At 44.3% G+C, this 24,320-nt stretch overlaps 3 protein-coding genes across 3 annotated transcripts in view; 2 read left to right on the forward strand and 1 right to left on the reverse strand.

Annotated features, from left to right (window-relative positions):
* LOC109462003 overlaps nt 1-5,944 on the forward strand; it is an 11,333-nt gene extending 5,389 nt beyond the window's left edge. The window contains exons 2-5 of the mRNA XM_019758489.1: nt 1,353-1,522; nt 1,834-1,955; nt 2,431-2,538; nt 3,087-5,944. Of these exons, the coding sequence (XP_019614048.1) occupies nt 1,353-1,522; nt 1,834-1,955; nt 2,431-2,538; nt 3,087-3,715 (1,029 nt within the window). The 3' untranslated portion in view covers nt 3,716-5,944. The remainder of the gene's footprint in view (nt 1-1,352; nt 1,523-1,833; nt 1,956-2,430; nt 2,539-3,086) is intronic.
* A 2,339-nt stretch (nt 5,945-8,283) lies between these two features.
* LOC109461955 lies at nt 8,284-11,033 on the forward strand. Its single transcript, XM_019758435.1, is given in 4 exon segments — nt 8,284-8,945; nt 9,449-9,549; nt 10,067-10,896; nt 10,899-11,033. Coding segments are annotated over 4 exon segments (1,728 nt in total).
* A 4,407-nt stretch (nt 11,034-15,440) lies between these two features.
* Nucleotides 15,441-24,320, reverse strand: part of LOC109461956 (cubilin-like) — a 16,055-nt gene continuing 7,175 nt past the window's right edge. Inside the window, exons 2-8 of the mRNA XM_019758436.1 lie at nt 18,677-18,875; nt 18,175-18,377; nt 17,375-17,536; nt 16,939-17,068; nt 16,673-16,737; nt 16,269-16,403; nt 15,441-15,694 (exon numbers count right to left, since the gene is read on the reverse strand). Coding sequence (XP_019613995.1) covers nt 15,441-15,694; nt 16,269-16,403; nt 16,673-16,737; nt 16,939-17,068; nt 17,375-17,536; nt 18,175-18,377; nt 18,677-18,875 — 1,148 coding nt within the window. The remainder of the gene's footprint in view (nt 15,695-16,268; nt 16,404-16,672; nt 16,738-16,938; nt 17,069-17,374; nt 17,537-18,174; nt 18,378-18,676; nt 18,876-24,320) is intronic.

The following is a 24,320-nucleotide window of genomic DNA, read 5'->3' on the forward strand; positions in this document are numbered from 1 at the left end:
CATTTTAGTCTTTTACTTAGTTAAATTAGTATGTTTGTTATATAGCCGTGCCGTGTGTTGTACCTGTACAGTGTTGTTGAAGAAAGATCATCATTGGAATATAAAAGTTAATGAGAGGTTGGTGATGATGAGAGGTTGGTGAAAAGATTCATGTTCCTTTGGGGAATACAATATTCAATGTACAGCCAGATCATGGGTATGAAAACCATGTAATCCTTTCTGATCTTAGAGCCTGAGCCCTCTACAATTTGTTCCCTTGGCCCTTTCATATCATTGTACATGCAAGCAAAAATTCATTAAGAGAATGGCATTCAAACATACATGTAGGGCTGGGAGAAAAACTCAGATCTGTCTGTATTCATTCCCTAAAACTCGGTCTACCAAGGCCAGTTTTCATGTGTAACGTTCAGTTTAGCATTTTATCAGATATGCAAGAACCAGCCAACAGAATCTGTGTGTCCTTATGTCACCTTAATCATGTTTCATGTGGTTATTAATAATTCATACTTCTATCCCGTGTTTGTATCTGGGATCCACATGGATGGTCCGGAGGTCACAGGGTCGCATATAAGAAGGATAGGACAGGCATAGAGGGAATCTGTTTTAGGGGATCACAGTAATAATATGAGGACTGACTGTAAAATGTGAAATTGATGACATAGGTTTTTGCAGGGGTTGATTTTATGGTAGGAGGGAAAAGGACACTTGTTTGTGGTATTTTCAGTTCATGGTCGAAATAACCACAGTAATACAATTGCAAGACACAACCCAAATCTATATGAATATAAGACATCTTCAAATATTTCTGGGATGTACAGTACGAATTTATCTGACTTGCTATTTGAAGAAAATCCTGATTTACAAAAATGTTAAAACATTTTGAATTATGAAAAAAGTGCTAATTTGATAAGTATCTGTATAGCCAGTATAACCGCCCTCTGGTATAACACACCAGCTATGATGTGCTAAGATTCAAGCTGAACAATGTGAATATTTGGTTTATTGAATCCTCTTCACCCCTGATATATACTGGTATATTGTGTTCCATATTACAGTGGTGTAAAGACTAGGGCTGTTCCATGTCACCCTCTAGTGGGGGTGAGCAGGTTGAAAATCGGTTTTTAAACTGCGCCATTGGGACACCTGAAAGAATGAGGACTATTTAATTCTCCCCCATAAAGATTATGTGTTGTTCCACTCCATCTTCACAAAGACTGGGGCCATACCATGTCGCCCACAGTGGCGAGGGAGGGCAGGTTGCAATTGGTTTCTATCGTCCCCATTTGGGGCCAACAGAAAAATGAGGAATATTTAATTCTCCCCCATAACGATTGTGTGTTGTTCAACTTCAGCTTCACAAAGACTGGGGCCATACCATGTCGCCCACGGTTGCGGGGGAGGGCAGGTTGGGGCTGGTGTGCTTGGAGCCCCTGGGGCCCCTGACTCTGAATGAGGACCATGCAAAGAAGGTCGCAGAAACCATCATGAGCCAGGCAAAGGATGTAAAATGTGAACCAATCAGGTAAGTTTTAACATCATACATGAACCAATAAGGTGAGCTGTAACATCAAACTCTAACCAATCAGGTAAGCAGTAACATCATACATCAACCAATCAAGTAAGCCATAACACCATACATGAACCAATCAGGTGAGCTGTAACATCAAACTTGAACCAATTTCTGAGGTGACCTGTAACATCATATATTATGAACCAATCAGGGTTCCAAAACATCACAAAATTTTGCTGTATCATTCCTGTCCATATTAAACTTTATAGATTCCAAATAATTTTGTAAGAATTGTTTTTTTACTTTCCGCCCCCCTCCCCCAGATGGAACCCCACCAACCTGCTGTACCTGTTCAAGGACAACGAGGCGTACCTTGACCTTGGGAAGGCCTTCAGCAATGGGCAGCTGGACGAGGTCATGGGGTTCAAGGTCATCAAGATAGAACGTGAGTCTGACAGGACCTACAGTTGTCTTTGTGGAGATGATTTCCTGCAATTTAGGTCTTGCGTTATTAGATCACCTGACATTCAATCTTCTGTGTGGCTGTGGCTGTGATTGTTTTTGGCTTCACTTGTTGGTATTGTCTTTCCAACCTATTTGCAATGAAGTGTAGGAAAAGGGTATGAAGATTACCAGTGTATTCTCTACTTCATCTCATCAGCTAAGATGCTTGTGAGGCTAACCAAAATCTTCTCTCTACATTGACAGCATGTTGTAAAAGCGCATTTTCATCCTACGCTATGTAGTGTTGGTAAGGTTGATCAGTATGTTTGATGCCATACATACTACATAGTCCCTCTCACAATTGTTGTGCAATAAAGTTTATACACCTTGAAAGCTTTGCATTGCAAAAGGTTAGTGTTTCTGTTAGAAAGAATGTTAAACTCTGCTCATCGGAGTCTGTTGCTCTCCCCTCCCAGCGGCGATGTTTGTGAACCCACCCAAGTGTCTGGTGGAGGCTGAGGCAGCTGCAGGACAGGGGGAGGAACTACAGGGGGCGCTGCTACACGTCATCAAACCCTTCTCAGGTCGGTGTGTAGACTGTATAGGGTGTTGTACAGCTAGGGCTACTCAACTAGCCGGAGGCTACTAGTATTATAAAAGGCTAGCGTTTCCTTTTTGAATGTCTCTCTGTGTGTGTATTTTTGTTGATTTAGAATAGAAGGCTAGAACTTGATATGACTCATGAGTTCCTAAATTGGCTTTACAATTTTGAAGCTTTAGTTCCCTCTACTTGTTACTTCCTTTTTTGAGTGTTTTCCTGAGTCTGTGCAACTTTTGGGTAGAATCCATTCCTGGGATTACCATGACCTAGCCTCTACCAGGCTACGTGAGGCAGCTGGAAAGTGTAGAAATTGACCAAATAGCATACCAAGGGAGTTGGTCTGCTGAAGAGAACTGCAAACTGTTCTCTCCAGCAAACCAACTCCTCTGGCATGCTATCTCTCCATTTGGCCGATTTCTACTCTTCCAGCCGCGCGCCGCCTCCCGAACCCTGGTAGGGGCTAACCATGACGTATTATTTTGTGGTAAAATGTAACATGTTCGAGATTAAAAAATGTGAATATTTCCACAGGTGCCTTCCCCTTCCTGACGGTAAGAGAAGCCAACTCCACGGACAACGGCGCGGCGGCCGGTAACAACCGCGAGGAGGGACCCCCTGCGAAGAACCGGCGTACGGAGGACGTCGTGCCGCCGATCTCCGTCACGCTCTCCTTCCCGGGGAACATGCAATCCCGCGCCGCGCAGGTCACCGACAGGCTTGGGTCATCCCCATGGAAACGGGTGAACTTTCCCGACCAATCAGAGACCGACCCCGCGTTCTACGTCGACGAGCGGAACAGGCTTCCCGCGGTTGGCGTGGCAACAGGCGCGACCTCCGCGGGGGTCATGGTGTCGGTTTTCGTGCAGGAGGAGGCGAAGTTCGCGGAGATGGCGGAATTCTACGCGAAAGTCCTCGGAACCGACGCGATGGAGAGAATCACAAAGGAAGGTCAGTCCAAGGTCAGCCTGTTCCCGCTGTCGCCGCGGGCGGAGTTTTACGTGATCCGTCAGCCAGGGCTGAACCTAAGGACGGCTTCGAACTTGACCTTGTACTTCCAGGTGTCGGGTTTCACGCTGCCCGGCAGGCGGGTCGGCGACGACCACCTGGAGGTCACCGACCCAGAGGGCAACAAGGTCATGCTCTTCACCGTCGGGAAGTAGTACGCGGGGAGCTACACCAAAAAACATTTGTGAGGGGGAGGGAGGAATGTCAGACCAAGGGAGCATTTTTAAGAAGAAAATATTGTGAGGATTTAGAAAAAAAGACCAAGGAGGAAAAAATAAATAAGAAGAGGACCAAGGATTGCATCACCAAATTGCTTAGACAACCATGTGGAACTGTCGGACCAAAAAAGAAACAGTCAGGCTTTTTTAGTTGTAACAGTAGTAGTATAGAGGGAGCAGGACAACTGTGTGTTGTGAGGGGGAGGGAGGGCGAACTGGGAGCAATACACTGATGACCAACTATCATGTAGCAAACTAGCCAACATTTTTTGGAGGGGGGGTCATTGATGTCCTAAAGATTAGAATTTGTCTTACGAAACCTGTGTCAAGTGTGTATACATAGTTTTAGCTACCATGGAGAACATGGTTTTTAGTGCAATTAGTGATTTTGATATTTCAAGGAACAATCACAATGTTAGTGTGTTAAGATTAGTAGGGAATTACCAACCATGCAACCTTGAATTTGTAAGTTTGCTAAATCAGTGTAGAAATGTTTTTGTGTTAAACATTTAAGAACCCATTGTCCTATTATGCAAAAAGATACCTTTATGCAAACATTTGTGATGAGATTTAGAGTAGGAAGATTCCTATTTCTACTGGCAATAGTGAAATAGTTCTCTGTACGAAGTCACTACTTTGTTCATTGTTCTAAAAAAAACTTTAAAAGAGTTGTAAAACTTCCCTTCTTGCAGGTCATTTTACTTGCAGAAAAGAAGTATATCATTGTCAAGCCCTGCAGTTAAGTAGTTTATGTGAGCCAAAAAATCTCAAATTTTTGTAATATGGATAGTGAAGTTTTGGTTGTCATGGATGATATGGTCTCACAAATTGAAAGGAAATGTTTATACTATAAACATAAGTTATAGCATAAAGTTGTTGTGTTTGTGGCAGCTATGATTAATTCAGGCCACTCCTATGTTCTACACTTTCTGCAAACTTGCCACAAGCATTACTTTCCAGCATTAACTTTAATATACATATACATTTTTTGTAGTTTGTGCAATCTGAGACAACTTTTCTTTCCTCCATGTATCATGTAGTCTGTGTAACGCAAACTCTGCTGTCCGCGGCTTTAGTGGCCGGCTGGATGTTGGGCGACTGCCAACCGTAAAGCAATTTAATCAGGCTAAGCATCATGTAATAAGGAAGGCTATTGATTGATTGAAAAGTAACATGCAACATTGAACAGCTTCCTTATACTTAGTATACTGTGTAATATAGCTGCATACAACTTGTGTTTTTGGCCAGACCTGTAAGGGTGGAGCTTTTTATTCCCCCAGATGTACAAAGTACAAGTCCACGGTAGCAGTGTAAGATACCATGTATATAATGGAACATGAACACAAACAAAGTGACTTGTTACTTAGAGGTAAATTCATGCTGTTTTAAAATATGCAGACACTGTAAAATAGGATGTACTTGTAAGTCTGAACAGTACATTGTCAACTGGCAAAATTTCTTACAAGAGAATTGTTTGAAAGCACTCTGCAGACTTATGAAATCGTCCCTATGTTATAAGGCCAACTCAGCAGCTCTGATGTTTTTAAGTTTTTTGTAGCTCATCTATGTGTGTTTCTACTTTCTAATGCAATAGAAACTGCCTAGAAACTGCAATGATGACATTAGGACTTTTATACAATGTATATGGAAAGTTGGCAAAGCCATTTGGTTGAAAAAGGTACATTCCATGATTTATACTTAACAGTGGATTTGATTTTGAACTGATGAAAATTCCTCAGATATATGCATGGTGCGAAATGATGTTTTGAAAAAATGGCCCCAAAACAAATGAATGTCAGGAAAGACAAATCAAACTTTATCATTTCCAATGAAAAGAGGAAACTTGGATTATGGTATGAAGTACTTTAAAAATTGTAAATATTCAGGTCTTTGCTTTTGTTTCAATTATTGTGTAGATTTTGTATGTCATTTTTAAATAGAGCGTGTGTTTTTTCCTAGATGAAATTTTGTCAATGTTGCTACTTTTTGTGCACAGTCCTACATGTATGTGATATATTAGCCATGTAAAAATGTGGTTCAGTTTTTTTTCTACCCACTCCAGAATAGGAAATGGAAGACTATAACCTGAAGTGTGTGTAGTGTTAGTAGGAGACTCCGCCTGTACAATAAACACTGGATATTCCTACATTTAGGAACATCTCATCAGATACTTGTGTTGGTTTCTGTCATTCAAGTTTCAACCTGTACCTTAAAATTGCATGACACCAAAATACAAAATTTTCTGATCGTAATCTGCACCTAGCCTCTACCAGGCTTCGTGCTAGAGTAGAAATCGGCCAAATAGAGAGATAGCATGCCAGGGGAGTTGGTCTGCTGGAGAGTACATTTTGCCGCACTCTTCACCAGACCAACTCCCCTGGCATGTTATCTCATTAACCGATTTCTACTCTTTCAAGCCGCCTCCCGAAGCCTGGTAGAGGCTAATCAGCAATGGTAGTACATGTATATTGTATTAGTTATTTATTATACACACTATTGAACATTACACTATTTCTTGCATAGTATGTCGAACACAGTCGAACCGCAGACCGCTATGCGCATCGGTTCTGCGCAGCTCTCTCTAAGATCTCGTTTAAATCTCGCGCTTCTTTTCCAAGGTAATGTGATCCGCGAGAATCCGCGAGAGTTTGCTACTGTTTACTGTTTCGCTTGTAACTCCGCTTTGCGTAAGTGTTTCCTTGTCATACGTTAACGTGAGATGTAAGAAGAGCCGGCGTCACGCTCAAGGTCGTAGATGTACATTACCGGTGGTGTTTGTTGGAGAAACGAGGTTTCAAAGTTGACCGTGTCTGATGGAGATGATTCCACTCGAGATAGGTACCCTTTAGTTTTTTGGGGGCAAACCCGTTTGCCCTATTTCATCGTCGATTTGGTGTATTGTTTAATAAAGTATAGACCCTCCCTCATCTATCGTGTGTTGTTTCTTTTGGGATCCTGTAGTTGTTACAATATAATAACCGATAGTAAGTTGGGCTCATTTAGTCGAATTCTCAACGATTTTTGTTCGAATCGCAAGCTTTTGCAACTAGTTCTAACCAATACACCTGTAATGTAAGATGTGGCTGAAATATAGTTATGTTGGCTTGTCACCTGTGTACTTAGTTTTGAAGTTGCACAATGTGTATTGCAGCTCGACCTTGAGAAAAAGTGTAATTTCTTTACAGTTTCTTTGCCTTCAAAAATGTTCTGTTAAAAGTTATATAGAACAAAAATGAAAGTGAAAGAATATCGGCCAAATAGTAAGCTTCAAAACGATACCCACTTTACGGGTGAAAACAGAAGAGAAGGAATTTGGGCATGAACAAATACAACAACAGGTTGATTTTTCATGACCTAATTTTTGAAGGAGAAATTGGACACTATGACCTGTTACTGTAAATATACAAACATCGGGCATATGCACTGACATTTGTATAGTTGCACAAGAATCCCACTTTCTCTAGCGTCTTCATGATATAAGTCTTACTTGGAATGGGTTTCAGAAAGTCTGTTTGTGATGAAAAAACTTGATTCCTTCTTTTTATGAACTTTCGCAAACAGCGGTTGAAAGTTGCAACATTGTTGGCGGCGCGAGAAATGGAACGCGCTGCCTTGGTTCCATGGATCGAACGCAGGAGTACGAAACCGATTGACTTCAAATTTGACGATTTTTGAATGGTCAGAACCTTGTATTAAATTCCTCTTTTTGTATATAATTGAATGTTATCATATCACGTATTATATTGCATGTGGTAGCCACATTCATACAGTTTCTCATACCAAGAAACGAATTTTATGACATTACGCGAAATGTATCAAAATGTAGCGGAAACTCAGGATGGTGTGTGTCAGTAGCTTACAACTGGGCTAAATTTGACCACCGTTATGCGCATCGTCACAGTTTTTTTGGGGGCAAACCCGTTTGCCATAAAATTTACTAGGGGTCATTGGTATCAATGTAAAGGTAAAGAAGTGGGCTATCACACTGTGGTATTAGCTAACGGGATCCAGTTAAATAGTAAAAAAAGACAAGCACAACTTGATAAAATGACCAAAAATTTCTAATTTTTGGAAGGCCGTAGCGCTCGCTGTCATTTTGCAATGCACGAAATATCTACATGGTTGTACTGGGCAAATCCTGTAGATATGAAAAAATGTAAACATTGTGTAGGTCTGAGGTATTTTTGCTGCACTATAGGCAGTTGTTTACACCCATGCAACGGGGTCAAATCGTGACCCGGCAAACGCCGTATCTTAGAGAATAACGCGTTCTACGGTGACCTGCGGTTCGACTGGAACACGGCACACTGCAAGCGTACGTAACGCCACGTCTACGTCACAGTTCAAAGGGCGTCACTACGGGGAAGTACCTGACGTACGTTTCGGGACTTTCCAGTCAACGATGCTGCGTAGTTTCGCCTGCGTAGTTTCGCAGCTTTTTGAAGTCACAACAAGTACAATTTTACCGTTTATGACTTGAATTAAGCAGTGATAAAACGTCCGCGATGTTGCGGATGTGTGAAAGGCTGCTGAAGCCTGACCGTGAGCGGCTGAACCACGGCCCTGCCCGGGCGGAGTCAGGCTACCTCCGCGCGCTACTGGACGCCATGGCCGACATGGACAGGTGGGCGGAGGTGGAGCTGCTCAAAACTCTGGGAGACTTGAACTTGGAACAGGGAGAACTCGACAAGGACGTCGGCAAGTTCACCAGGGCCATGAGGCTGTACGCGACTGCTCAGGTGCGGTGTATGGACCCGGAAGTGGGGCTAACCCTGGAGCATCGGTACAAATATGCGGCGCGGCGGCGGTTAAAACACCCACCGTACCAGAAAGACACCGTGAAATGCACAGGAAGCTCTTCGCCAGCCAGTTTGGCAGAAAGATTCCAGGAGTTGGACAAGAACTTGGCCTCAGGTGACAGCATAGACGCTGTGATGGTTGGATACACACGGTTGATGGTGGAAGGCATTATAGCTAGTGACAGTAGACTGGAAGCGGAAGCCATTAAGAGTCTGGGCGACGCGTACCTGAAAAGAGGAAGGGAAACCAGAGACACGACGTGCCTGACGAAGGCGTCTGCTCTGTACAGCACGGCCCTGGCGAGGTGGGAGGGGGGCCAGGGAAGCGCCGTTCTGCTGCACCGGTTACTGTACACGGCAGAAGTCAGGCAAGACGTCAACACAACATTAAAAAAGCTAAGGGGCGTTCTAGAAAGCCCCATCTTCTTTCTGAAGAAATAATCTATATTATATATTATCATCAGAATCTGTAAATTGTGTGTTACTATGTGGATTTTCACTTAAAAGACGGTCCAGACTTATTACGTTAGATCAATGGATTCATTCGAAACTCGTGAACAAATGTTAGAAACATATTTTAGAAGCTTTGAATAAAAATTTTTGTTTAGGATTATACAAAGTTGAATTGCTCCGTTTTGTCTGTCATGAAAGAGCAAAAAGGCCAAGACAAAATATAGAGGGAGGAAGCATGACGTCCAACTCCCCCGCGACATCCTGACGTCACACGGGGACGCTGACGTCACTACGCGTGAAACAAGAAGGTAAGAAACTTGATACTGACCATCCATGTTGTTTGTCATGATCGTTAAACGTTCAAATACGAGCACTACCACCGAGAGATACATGTTTATATTATGTCTCTGATTACCAGGTTGTACAGTGGCTGCCTGAGGATAGCGGACCACATCCTGAGGAGCGGCCACCTGGATTTTGCGGAGGAAGTTTTTGCCTTTGCCCTGAGACTTATTCACGGTGAGTCAGTATCCAGTACATTGTACATTGTATAGATTTACAGTTGTGTATGAGATAGTGCGTGTGTATGTGTGTGTGGGTATGTGTCATGCGTGTGTTGATGGCATTCAGCACCAAGGACAGACCTCTCTGTGGGTCACTGTGTGTGTGTGTGCGCGCGCGAGTGCGCGTGTGTGTGTGTTTGTGAGTGCGTGTTTGTGTGCGCGCGCGAGTGCTTTGTGTGAGTGCCTGTTTGTGTCCGTGTGTGTGTATGTGTTTGCGCGCGTGTATGTGTGTGTGTGTATTTGTGTATGTGTGTGTGTGTGTGTGAGCGCGTGAGTGCGCGTGTGTGTACGCGCTCATGCGTGTGTGTGAGTGCGTGTGTGTGTGTCTGTGAGTGCGTGTGTTTAGGTGTGTCAGTGTGTGTGTATGCTTGTGTGTGTGTGTGTGTGTGTGTGTGTGTGTGTGAGTTTGTGTGTGTGTGTGTGTGTGTGTGTGTGTGTGATAGATGTACCATAACCTTACTCTTTATGTACAGACCCAAGCAAGCCTGCCCTGCCTGACGAAGCCCACTGCCTGTCCAGACTTGGTGACGTCTACACCAAAAAAGGCCAAGCAACAAAAGAAGGTAAGAAATTCACACAGGCAGCAGCGCTGTACAACGCAGCCATAGCCCGAACCGACGATCCAAACAACCGGGAAAACCTCGTGGAGAAACTGCAGGAAGTAGAACTGTTATTCCTACAACATGTGAAAGGGGTCGACTCCCAGGTTAGTCTCCGTAACAAAATACAAGCCCATAGAGAGCAGTTAGAAGCCGTCCGTTCCTATGCGAAATCTCAGTTGGAAATGATCGATGAGAAACACAACCCTTACCAATATGACGAGAATTACCCAGCAGTGAGGGAAGTTGAAGTCCAAAGAGCAGAGGCGATTGAGAAGCTGTTCCGGTACATCTCCAGGGAGAGACAAGAGTTCGTCCAAGGGCTTCTTGAAGAATGCATGGAGAAACTTGGTTCTCCTCCGTGTAAGTACGCTTACATCGGGCTGGGCTCACAGGCCACAGAACTGGTGACACCCTACTCTGACCTGGAGTTCGCCATTCTGATCGAGGATGGGAAGGATGATGATGATGATACACGGAGGTACTTCCTCAATCTCACCCACTACCTACACCTGAAAGCCATCAACCTGGGAGAGACCATCCTCCCGGCCATGGCGATCCCGTCACTCAACGACTTCTACTCCGAGGACCCAGAGAGAGACTGGTTCTACGACTCCGTCACACCTCGCGGCTTTGCCTTCGACGGCTTCATGCCCTGGGCTTGCAAGACACCTTTCGGCAGAGAGCAGACCAAATCCAAACCAGCCCTTAGTCTTATCCAGACACCGACCAAGATGGCGGAGTTCCAGCGACAAGATGTTTCCCTGGCAGACGGCTATCACCTGTCCATCGTACTCAGACGTGCTGTACTCCTCATGGGAGATCAGGATCTAGTGGATGACTACACGAGAAAGCTGGAAGAATCTGCAGCTACGTCGTCTAAGTTCAGTTCGTCGACATTGGCAGTGTTGAAGCGAAGTATTGGAGAAACTGGCGACCGCCTGCCTCGCGAAGAACTTTTAGATGTCAAAAAGGAAATCTATCGCTTACCCAGCCTAGCTATTGAATTGTTACGCGTAGTCTGTGGGAATGCGTCTGCCAGCGTGTGGAAAGCGTTGGAGGAGATGGGGAGAAATGGACAGATCAGTAGTGAAAATTCAAACCACTTAAAAGTGCTCACCAGCATCTCAGCAGAACTGCGACTAAGAACATACCTGAGTAATGAAGGGCAGAGGGAGCAAGTGTCAGTTCTGCCGGAGATGAAAAGTGACCTGACGGGAGAGGACATTCCTCACGCCGTTATAGACACAGTATTCCACATCCCAGACACTAAAATGCTCTTCCGCTACTACTACACAGCTATTCCACTGAAGGAGTGCATTTTGGCTGTCTTTGACAACAGTAGCCAGGCCCTAAAGGCGGCGTTCTCAGAAAGGGTCATATTTGACAACTCCCATCTTCTTAGGGGTCTCATAGCTAAAACATTACATCAGTATCAGGTATCTACTATTTCGTTGGAAGCGGCGCTGGAAACAGTGGACGGAGATCAGGAAATGTATGTACCAATACTTATTAATCTGGCAGACAATTGCATAGCTTGCAATGATTACAAGGGAGCGATTAGGCACTCAGAATGGTCCCTGAAAATATCTGAAGATATCTATGGAGAAAACACACCTAATGTTTGGATTGCTATGTCACTTCGCAATCTTGGGGTATCCTGCAGTGAGCTCGGTGATCAGAGGAAAGCGATGAACTACCTTCGACAATCACTTGCCATAACAGAGAAGCTATACGGCGTTGGCGTGGCAACTCACGAGACTGCTAGTTTATATCACGAACTTGGAATATGTTGGGATGGTCTCGGTAATACAACGGAAGCGATAAAGTGCCATGAGCAGTCATTAAAGATTGTCCGTGCTATCTATGGAGATAAAGTAGCAAGACCTTGCATAGCAAGACCTCTGAACAGTCTTGGGCAATGTTGGAGTAAACTCGGCGACGACAGAAAAGCCATCAACTACCTTGAACAGGCACTGAGGATGGACAAGGCAATGTATGGATACAATACGGTACATCCTTCCATTGCCATGTCAATTCACAATCTTGGAGTGTGTTGGAGTAGTCTCGGAGAGTACATAAAAGCCTCTTGCCTCTTTAAACATTCCCTTGAAATGCTGAAAGTTATGTGTGGGTACAACGCAGTTCGCTCTGAGTTTGCCATGGTACTCAGTGGCATTGGTTCATGTTGTACTAAACTAGGCGACCTGCGTAGAGCAATAAACTGCCATGAGCAGGCTTTGAACATACGAAGAGCAATCTATGGAGACGTTAAAGGGCACAGCCTAATCGCTGGATCACTCAACAAAATCGGAACTGCTTGGATGAAACTCGGCGATTTCAAAAAAGCTACCAGCTACTTAGAACAGTCATTGATGATGTTGAAAGAAATGCATGGAGACAATACGCCACATCCCGACACAGCCAACTCACTAAACAATCTTGGAACTGCTTATATGGACTTGGGCAATAACATGGAAGCAATCAGCTGCCTTGAACAGTCTCTGAGGATGACGAGAGCTATTTACGGAGAGAACACACCACATTCTCGCATTGCGGGATCATTAAATAATCTTGGATCTGCTTGGAGCAATCTGGGTAGTTCGAAAAAAGCCATCGGCTACTATGAAGAGTCATTGAAGATGAAGAAAGCTATTTATGGAGATAACACGGCACATCCGCTTATTGTCTCGTCACTCTTCAATATTGGTTCAGCATGGCGAAAACTTGGCGATTACAAGAAGGCTATCACTTACTTGGAACAGTCTCTGGAAATGGAGACAGCAATGTACGAAAAGAACACTCCGCATCCTAACATTGCCAATACACTCAACAATCTTGGAAGTGTTTGGGGAGATTTGAGTCAGTACAGGAAAGCAATCAGCTACCATGAAAGGTCCCTGAGCATGAGGAAAGCTATCTATGGAGACAACACGCCGCATCCTGACATTGCCTCGTCACTTACCAATATTGGAAACTGTTTGGGCGAACTTGGCGATAAGAGGGAGGCGATTAGATGCTACCAACAGTCACTCAGCATGTTGAAAGCCGTGTATGGGGAGAAGACACCACATCCACGAATCGCATCGGCACTTTGCAGTCTGGGATCCTGTTTCAGTAACCTCGGTGATCAGAGAAAAGCGATCGAGTATCACGAAGACTCCTTAACAATGTATAAGATTGTGTATGGAGAGGAAACGCCACATCCTGATATTGCCAAGTCACTTGGCCATCTTGGGGAGTGCTGGATTAAACATGGCGATTTGGGGAAAGCAATCGGTTACTTTGAACAGTGTTTAAAGATGAGGAAATCTATCTATGGATGTAATACAGATCATCCTGACATTGCCAACTCACTTAATAGTATTGGGGCGTATTGGAGTAGAGTCGGTGACAGAAGGAAATCAATTCGCTACTATGAAGAGTCACTGGAGATGTATAAGCGTATCCATGGTGATAACACGGTGCATTCCGATATTGCCCGGTCACTTCAAAATCTTGGACTTTCTTGGAATGACCTTGGAGACTACAAGAAAGCAGTCGGTTACTTAGAGGAGTCACTGAGGTTGTATAGATCTGTGTATGGCGAAAACACGGTGCATTGTATCATAGCCAAAGCTCTTGGAAGTCTTGCAGTAACTTTGGACGGGCTTGGAGAACATTCGAAGGCAGTCAGCTACCATGAACAGTCACTCAGAATGCATAAACATATTTACGGAGAACAATCGACACATCTTGATATTGCCGTGACACTAAAAAATCTAGGGACATCTTGTGGCATTCTCGGTGATTTAAGGAGAGCGATAAACTGCTTTGAACAGGCTCTGGCGATGATGAAAGATTCCTATGGACCCAATACGTCAAACCCGGACATTGCCGTGCTACTTTACAATCTTGCATTTTCTTGGAGCAAACTTGGCGATGACGGGAAAGCACGAAACTACCTCGAACAAGCAAAACGTATGATTCAAAATGTAGACAGAGAGGACACGGTAGATTCTGACTTTGCCCAGTTAGTTAGGGACCTGAGTGAACATCTTACTGTGACTTGATAACCAGAAATGAGACAGGAAAGGTTATCTTTCCAATAAAGTGTCTTTCAAATATTGCAGTATCTTTCAAACCAAACCATCAAGTCAAGTAAAAACATTTTAATGTTCTGTTCACGTGACGTCCAAGTTACACAGTACACAGTGCGCACTAATTATTAGAGTGGTAAAACAGTACGTCAGAAATGTCCACAAATGACTTTGAGGCATGCATGGGTTTCAGCAATGTCTCAGCAAAGAATATGGTGAAAAACCATTGCGTAATATAGAAATATAAACATCAGTGATACTTTGTTATAACATCTATACAGTAAAAATCATAACCACAACTCACGTTAAAAACGTCTTTGGCAGGGAATGATATAACATAATCATAGGTGTACTTCAAACGTAACATTACATCAAAACTATTCACGATGTGTTCGTACAGCTCATAATGACATTTCGTATTCATCTATTAAAAGTTTTTTTTATATTCAATAGAACGAACTGTTTTTATTTAATCATATTTATGTAAAGTGGTTTATAAGGCACTTAAGTTTGCAGGCAGACGCACCGTTAGAATCAGATGGTCTGGTATAGGCTGAGCTTTTGGTATTCTGTAGTCTAAATCACTCTCGTACATTTTGAATATCTTCTCTAAGTTTATCCCACATATAAAAGATCAGCTACTGAAATGGATGCCTTTTCGTTTACTTAATTAGTATCAAAATGGTTTATACAATCATTTTCGTTATTACATTGAGCTGATTCTAGCACCAGAGAAAATTGGCACGTACGCAGTCATTCTATTAAACACATCCAGATACAGGATTGTCAAACTAACAAGTATAAATGCGGTAAATGTACATCAATTATAGTATTCCATACAAAAACATGAAGTATACATGTATCTTTTGGCTTAAGAGAAGAAAAAGTCTTCTTGTTCTTTGTCTTTGAGTCATATTTCCTATTTTTTGGACGTTTTGTTTCTTGTAATTGCACATTTCCGATTAACAAAATAGCAGAGTTTATTTGATAATAATCATCTCACAATCTACAATAAAAGAAATATTACACAATATTCAAACATTTCAATATTCACATTTACATCTTTTCTCACAAGCTACGCACTCAAAAGTGTTCTCAAGTTGAGAAAGAAAACATCCAATTTCTGTACAAAACATTTAAGATTATATCACTTCTAAAAGTAAAACACGCTACGCATGCTGGCCCCTGTCGGTCAACCCTCTTGCTTCTTCCTCTTCCCCCTCCTCTGTCGGCACTTTCATGTTCTCCTTCAGCCGTCTGTTGGACCGGGTCGATGACCGAGCGTCCGTTGACCTCAGCGGCCTGCCCCGCTTGTCCACCTGGCGCTGTCTGTAGGCGTGCCCGACGCACGCCGCTGCAATTAGCAGCAGAACCGCTAGGACCAGCGCCACCACTATCCCCACAACCACGTTGTCTGATCCTCCTGCAGAAAAGTAAGAAGATTCTCGAATGTGATACGTTTCATTACAAGACAACAAATGGCAAACTTTATAGGCAGGCAGTTGATCTGTACTGATATAATAATGATAACAGGCAGTCAAAACTAAATAAAGGCATTTGCGGCGGCCAAAGGTATGTGTTTTAGCGTTGTAGAAATTCTAAATTTTTCACAATATGAAGGCTACTCCATAACGTAGATGGGTCTTTTTTTTATGGATTCATAATTAATTTTTTTTTAAATTATGCAAGTCTTATACACATCAATAATCTTCAAGCAGATCTTTTGGTGGCTCCAAAGACAGAATCAGTTACGGTAGCGAAATGATCACTGCCTGGCCAATTTGATTCAGTTTTTGAAGCCACCAAAAGATCTGCTAGGAGATGGATAAAAAAGATAACAGGTTGCATGAGCTGACCTGATGGAGGCTGGCAGTCGGTCTCGTCTGTGGTCTGCGTTTTTGCGTAGAACAAATCCTAAATTTATCACAATATACTTTTTTCCTATGATTTTTGTCTCTTTTTCTTTTTAAATTCTTTTGGCTTTTGCACTGACTAACCTGACGGAGGTTGGCAGTCCCGTTCGTCCGAGTTGTCTCTGCTGCCGCAGTTGGGAAACCCGTTACACACCAGGGCAGAGTGGATGCAGCGACCGGCATGCACCGCGCACAGGAAACCCTCACACGTCCCGTTAGCTGAAGACGATAAATACAGCAACATGTATCTTTTCTATTCGTACGAGCCCACAAAAACGTACTACCTCTGTGTACGTTGGAATTGCGGTATGTTTGTGTGCTTGCTTTCGCGTTCTTATAGTTGGGTACCGGGAGGCGCAATTCCCTAATTACAGACCACAAAAGATACAGGAAAGTTACACCAAGGTCCCAAAAGTTAGTCGAGAGGGGTAAGGGGAGAGGGGAGAGGGGAATGCATATATGGAAGGGGAATGGTGGTGGTAACTTACCTGGAACATGCGTGAACTGGGTCCAAGATGCCCTGAACCTTCCCCGGCCGGTTTTAGATGTAAAACTGTAAAAGGGAGAAAATTATGATTTTGCCTTTCCTTTTTCATTTTTTATGCATCACTCCAATTATAAAATCAAGGGAGACATGATTCAACTATTAGTCGCTCAATGGTGGAAAGGGGGCTTTAGAATGAAATTTATGTTAGATTGAAGTTGATTAAATCCAGCATGAAGTTGAGATTTACCATATATGGATCGGACGTACCTGACGATGAGCGCCGTCGCGTCAGGGCTGGTTTCCATGACGTCAGGAGAGTCGGAACTTTTGGCGGGCTCGGCCATCACCAGGGCACCGGTGACGTCATGCTTCACCTGGTACGTCTGTAGCTCAGCATCTGGGAAGAAGGATTGTTTCCAACGTATTATTCAAAATATGACAATAAAGACTTTCTCAGAAGCTTAAGTTTAAAGAATACAGAATGGACCTCACGACCTGTAACTTTTCTTTAAAACGTTTAGACTTCGAGCTCTGTTTTAAAAATGTAAAATGATATAAAAAACATATTTTACTTTATTAGCCATTCTTCCTGACTTAAAAAAAACAAATGCATCTTCCCTTGCGTTAGTTCTAAGCTGCACCTTGTGCTTTTACATATTCTCCATCTTATCCCATATCTTAACCTTCCACATACATACTGTACCTTCGTAGGCGATGTCCATATCCAGGAACTGCACGGACACGTCGTTGTTGGGAGAGGACAGTTCGAGGACCCACTCACACTGGAACACGCTGGCGGGGACAGGTCCAGGGTAGCCAGGCGACTCCAGCACCCCTCCAGCTACCCTGTAGGTCCCACCACAGTCTACGGATAAATACAGTATAGTAGTGTTAGGAGTCTGTTCCTAAACCCACTCGCACAGGAACACGCTAGCGGGGACAGGACCGGGATAGCCCGGGGACTCCAGCACGCCGCCCGCTACCCTGTAGGTCCCGCCACAGTCTACAGGAAGGTGCAGTACATGTTCATTAGTATTTAAGGACTGTTCTAGGGTTAGCTCATGGGAGCACTAGCACGCCTCCTGCTACTCCGCAATCTGCGAAAAGGTACTGTGTGTTATGGTAAGATCTGTTCCAGTATCATTAGCGCTAGGGCTGTTCTTAGGACCGGGTCGCACTGGAACACACTAGCGGGGACAGGACCGGGGAAGCCCGGGGACTCCAACACCCCGCCCGCTACCCTGTACGTTCCTCCGCAATCTACAGAAAAGTACAGAGTGTAATGGTAAAATCTGTTCCTTTGTCAGCTCCTATACCGGCGACACTACATTGGTTATCACTTTTCAACACGGGGAAGCTTATTATTTGCAAAAAAAAACAGTGACTGGATATGACTTTGGAAACGGTCAGACGTTTCAGGTAGCATCCACTGCCTTTCGTCAATGAACCTTCACCCACGAAGCTTATCATTATCTCAAAAATTGAAAAAAAATATCTGCTCACCATTGGTAATGAAGTTGAACTCGACCTGGAACCCCCCGTAGTTCTTGGTCTCGTCCGTGACGAAGGTGAGCTGCGCCCTTGGCCGTGACGTCACCAGAGTGGGTGGGACGCAGTTGCCACAGTAACGGCCCAGGGTGCGCACTGGTTGGTCCACGTCATTCAGCTCCTCCACCTCCAGGTAGTCATGGTGACAGGTGAAGAAACTGACAGTGTACAAAAAAATTCACATGAACAAAATAGAGTATTCGTGAGGTCAACTCCCTTCCAAGGTACGTAGCTTTTTGTACCATTTTCAACTTGGTGCTGTACCACATGAAATCCTCCACCCCTCTAGCGTTGCAAAAATGATACGAGGCAAATGGACTTTGCTATGCGAAATATACATCTCCTCCATTGGTGGCATTTTCTGGATATTTTCAACTCCATTAATATACTGATAGTATGGATTACATTGGCTGCCCCACCCTTCTCGCGTTGCCAAAAAATCCGGTCAACCACCTACCACGGTCTGTTACTCTCGTGCGGAGCGCCCTCTATCTCCAGGGCGTTGAACTTCAGCCGTAGCCTCTCCCCAGGCTTTCCCTGCAGGACGTAGGTGCAGAACTGCCGCTCCGGGTAGTCCGCGGGGAAGCCTGGCGAGGCTAGCACGCCGTCAGGCGCGTCATCGCTTCTGTACACGTACCTGCACGGCTCCTGGCTCTCTGGGCAGAAAGAACAAGAAATGCTTGTTTTCACCCTAGAATTTCTTCAGGTATGTGTCCAAAATGGGTATAAAATTACGTATAACTGCAGTCAAAAACTAATCTCCAAGCAGATCTTACGGTAGCAAAGGGCAGTATCAAATTGGCCAGTCAGTATCCATTCCCCAGAGATGGTCCATACGCCACCAAAGGGTGAATGGATACTGCTTGGCCAATTTGATATGTCTGATTGGATCCAAAAGTAGTGAACAAACTTCGGTAAGAAGCAGTGGGGTATTTTTTGACACTGCCCTGGGCCTGGCCCTCTGGTGCAGAGAAGGTTCAAGGTGGTTACCGTGACCAGGTTAGGGTTGTTGACTTCCAATCTATATATAAAGGTACTGAGTTTGAATTGACATTGTTATGTTGAGACTCTGGGAAACTCATTGACACCTATTTCCTCACTTGATGAATTAACTTTCTACGCTTTGAGACGTTCGCTCTCACGGGACTTGGAACTGTTGGACAGCTAACAAACTTCTGTAAGAAGCAGTGCGTGAATGTCTGAGACGGTCCCCGTGCGGTGTACAGTACATGCCCCGCCGCCGCAGCCCGACCGTGTGTGAATGATGGGGTAAAACCGCGCGCGTGGCCGGATCAATACAACCGGGGCACGGCGTAACACGAGCGGCGGGGCGGACAGACAATTGGCCCAGTCAATAGCCCGCCTTTATAGCTCCTCAAGCGGTTAAACCTTTAGTAGTATCGTCTTTTGCCCTGGTTTGGCGGATGTCAAAGCTACACTAGTAATGTGTTCGCCGGCGGCCATTAGGTATTAGGCTTTTCTGTAGGCAAGTTCTTCCTATCGGTGCTACGTTTTCAGTCAGCCTCATCCATACTAACCACACTAACTGAAGGGTAATGAAATTGAATAGGACGAGCAATTTGCCAGGGGGGTATGGCCACCATAGGGTATTAGTCCATGGGCCGAGACCGTTTTTTGTACCACCAAGACGGACCAGTGCTACCATAGATTTTTTGAATCTGCAATAACCAAAGTTTATTTTGATGTATGATAGCAAGTCTGTATGAGTAGCTTTCTTGGTGTAATCACGTGACCAAGTGACGTCATCAAAATGGACCTCGTGCCTTGGGACTAAATCCAAAGGGCCGGGAAAAAAATATCAAACATCAATAATTCTCGGCGAAAATTGGTTTGTAGACAAAACATGCCACAGTAATCACAACACAATAGATTTTTTGCCGATATTCTGCAGTTTTTTAGGAAGTTATACGCCTTTAAAGTCCGATTTTGAGGGTAATTTTTTGTGTAAAAAATCATTGTTTACTTTCCAAAATCAGGCATTTATTCAGGCTACCTATGGGGCCTTGTGTAACAAGTTATGATGATTGGCCATATTATGCGCTGCATTTTGGGCTTTAAATCAACAAAATCGGTCAATGCTATCTGTAGTTACGAGTGTTTAAAGCATTGCACCCCATCAGGCTGATTATCAAATCGGCGGGAATAGAGCAATGCATCATGGGTAATTTGAAGACAGTGTGACTAACAAAATGCGTCCTGTGCGCTGGCATTAAACCCAATTAACCTGTAATTGGTACGGTGTGCCTTGGACATCTACCCATAGGACGTTGTTAACTTTTATGCCATTAACAACGTGAAATTACTTATTTTTGGACTTTTCAGCTACTTTCCGACCATAAATGGTTAATTTATATATGAGTCATTGCACGAGAAAACCAGGCAGAGGCCGGAAGATGGGGGTTGGCCAAGTCGGCTCAAACTTTGTATGCGAGATAGGTATGGGGAACTGTGAACAACCATATACTTAAAACCCTCCAGATATTTGTCATTATGGAGATCTGGGACCCCCCTCCGAGAGCCTCCGAAACCAGGTAATTTATGGCTGAAAATTACTGAACTTACGATGGCTGCACTGATGATTCTGATAAAGATATGGATAAAACGTTTATACTACCACATAGCATAGCTTTTCTAGTTTTACAGACCCAAAGCTCAAGAGGACACATTGAAGTTAAGAGGGTGTGACAGGGGGTGACTGGAACCAATGAAAGCAGAATTTACATCTCTATGCATTTTATTCATTTTTAAGGCACATTATCTCATATGGGCAGTGGCTTTAGTTAATGGTTTTACTGTGGTTTGAGAGAGGAACATGCATCTACTGATTCAAAAACAAGCGTCGTTGGGTTGGGCCATACATAACGCGAGCCGTGACTGAGACTGAGGGGTCTTTATGGGGGATTTTCGGGTTTTGGACTATACTAAATCGGGCAATGACTTCTCACTACTGGGTACGTTAGGGCCAATGTGGACATGATGTGTGATAATCATTAGACAAGTATCGAAGAAGCTTTAATGAATTAGGAATGTTGATTTGGGCTCTATATGGGGGATGTGGGTATACGAGATAGCTTGTTGCGACAGAGGCATGCTATCATAAAACTTGCTACCGAGACTACACTCGGGACGATATCTTGAGCTCGAAGGAAATCGGTTTCTACCTCAGGAGTGGCAATCTTTCCAGTAGAGAGACTGACAAGATCCTGGAGATCATGGTTGAATGGATTGAGCCAAGTGGTTTGAAGAATGGATACTATAGACTGGACATCAGCTTCATCCCTTGCTATCCTTGCACTTTGTAGATCACTGTGATGAGCTGACGAGCCATCAATATGTAACATGCTCTCCAGTTGCCTCAGAAATCTGCTCCGATACTCAGCGACAAGATAGTACTTGCTTACAGCATTTGGCTTAAGGCTGAACCCTTTCGTTCCACCAGGAGTTTGAGTGTCTTTGTTGACAATTTCCTCACATGTCTGATCCACAGGTATTCTCCCGACAGGGTCTTTGATAGATGAGAGGTGGAGATCCCAATCTCCCTCCCGAGTCCCTCTCAACAGTCCCAGTAGCAACTGCACCATGTCGACAGAAGACATCCAAGAGGTTGAAAGCTTCCCGTTTTCATGACGGAGTTAGTGCAGATAGGCTTAGAAGAGATCTGATACAACTTCAAATGATGGGTTTGCCATGATGCCGTTGAATTCTTGTTCGCATGGATTTTCATGAAGTGATTCCAGACTTTTCCAGTTCTGTGAAGAAATCATCAATAAGAGGCTTTGTCCCTTCGTAATGCTCCTCTGTCCATGACAGGAACCCCGTCCACGCTAGCCTGTTGAGAGCTTCAAACATTAGCTTATGAAACCGTATGTCACGCTTATATTTGCGACCTCCCATCACGCCAGGGACGGATACTTCAGCAATGATCCCAGATTCAACGCATATGGTCTCGCAAGCCGGCGTCTTCAAAGCGCTTGCCAATCACCGACAAGAATGTGCAGATTGTGTGGAATACTCCCATTCTCAGCACTAGGTCATTAAACAGGGATCCGTGTTTCCACTTGATTTCAATAGCTTTGGCGTACAGAGCTTGATCAAACACAACTGCAATGCTTTCTGAGATTCAAGGATTCTTTGATCTGTAGTGACTTCTCATTACTTCGTATACAGTAGACATGTTCGTTGCTGGGGGCATTTATAGTGGCATATATATAACACTTTAATCTGTTGTTAACCCTGTTGGTCATTTCGGAAACGATTGTTGAATCCAGTCCAGCCAGGGATGGTTACGTTTGCTTTCCTCTTGCATGCATGCGCACTAAGATCCATAGTAGGTTCTTTCTCCATGCCTCCTCCTGCCACGTTGTCACCTCCACATATCTCTTTAAGTTGTGAATATGCAATTCAATGACCACATCGGTTTAGGATTTGAATGAGTTGGGTATTGTTTGTGAGTGATTTTAAGGCATATGGAAGCAAAATGTGATTAGGGGGCTTCTGCCGTCCACCGCTCACTGCGAATACTAAGTCCTGTCCAAACGACATGAGAAGGCGTGTAACCCTTTCAGGACAAGACTGCAGACCCGGAAATTCCGTTTTGCCTGTCATCAGAACGTACAAGAACTCTTTCACATTATCTGGAATGCTCACAGCATGTTCTGTCAGTTTACAAGGTTTAGGCTCCATGACACTTTACTCTCTTGTCCCTGGATTGCTTCCCGTAAGCGGAGCACGGTTTTTCGATGTTTCTTCATCCGTGTTGCACTTCTCTGCAGCGAACCTGGCTAGATCCAGCCTGTAGAGACTTCGCGGGATAACAAAAACTTTGTTATTGCCAAAGAGCTCTTCAAAGTCTAACGTGTCATGGAATTTTGCTTCAAGTTTTCTCCTGAAGTGTGTCCTCGTGGAATCTTTGACTTCCTTTACCCTTGCGCATTGACAAATGATGCGAATTTCATATACAACTGCGTCATGCTGACCCAACGGAGGGAGGGACAACAGACTTCTCAACATCATCACAGGGGTCCGACAAGGTTGTATCCTCTCCCCCTTCTTGTTCTTAATCACAATTGACTTTGTCTTGAGGAAGACCACTGGAGTTGGGAAGGAGGGCATTAGGTGGAGGGAAGAGTCCAGACTTGCGGACTTAGACTTTGCAGATGACCTTGTTCTGTTGTCCGAGAATAACCAAGGCTTACAGCACCTTACCACGAAGCTGGAGACCTCTTCTGGAAAAGTTGGGCTACGGGTGAGTTCTGAGAAGACCAAGGCGATGGAGGTGGGAAACCACACAGGTCAACCTCGACTGAACATCACTGTCAACAACAGTCAGGTAGAGGTCGTGGATCAGTTTACCTACCTTGGGAGTGTTATAAGCAACAGCGGAGAAGTAGAGCCTGACATTAACTGTAGGGTTGGGAAAGCTGCTTCTGTGTTCCGACGGATGAACTCCATCTGGTCAGCAACCACCATCAACCTTGACACCAAGCTCCGACTATACAACAGTATTGTCGTACCTACTGCAATCTACGCTAGCGAAACCTGGAAATGTACAGCTAAAGCATCCAGAAAGCTATACGCCTTCCACCAGAGAAACCTGAGGAGGATACTGAAGGTGAGGTGGCAGGACCACATAACGATGAGATCCTGAGCAGGGCCAAGTCCAAGCCTCTGAGTACCATCGTAACAAAGAAGAGGATGCAGCTGGCAGGACATATCCTCCGTCTGCCCAGCAGAAGGCACTCTAAGACAGCGATGACTTGGGTACCCCACAACAGCAGAAGAAAGAGGGGAAGGCCGAAACACACCTGGCACAGGACCTTCCAAGACGACCTAAGAAGGGCAAACATCCCCTGGGAGGAGAAGGAGACAGTGGCCGCTGACAAAAAGAAGTGGAAGCTTGCTGCCCGAGGTGCCATTAGGCTCAGGAGGAACTAAAGGTCATGCTGACTATCTTTGGATTCTGCAGCAGATCAGATCTGATGTAGTCATACAGTATCATAAACGCTTGCGACTCTGCGTTGGAACACACAAGGAGCTCGTCTTCTGCTTTCTTCCCAACACCTGTTTGATCCTGAACGTCC

This window comes from Branchiostoma belcheri, unplaced genomic scaffold, assembly GCF_001625305.1.
Source record: "Branchiostoma belcheri isolate BF01 breed outbred unplaced genomic scaffold, Haploidv18h27 scaffold98, whole genome shotgun sequence".
Taxonomy (NCBI): domain Eukaryota; kingdom Metazoa; phylum Chordata; class Leptocardii; order Amphioxiformes; family Branchiostomatidae; genus Branchiostoma; species Branchiostoma belcheri.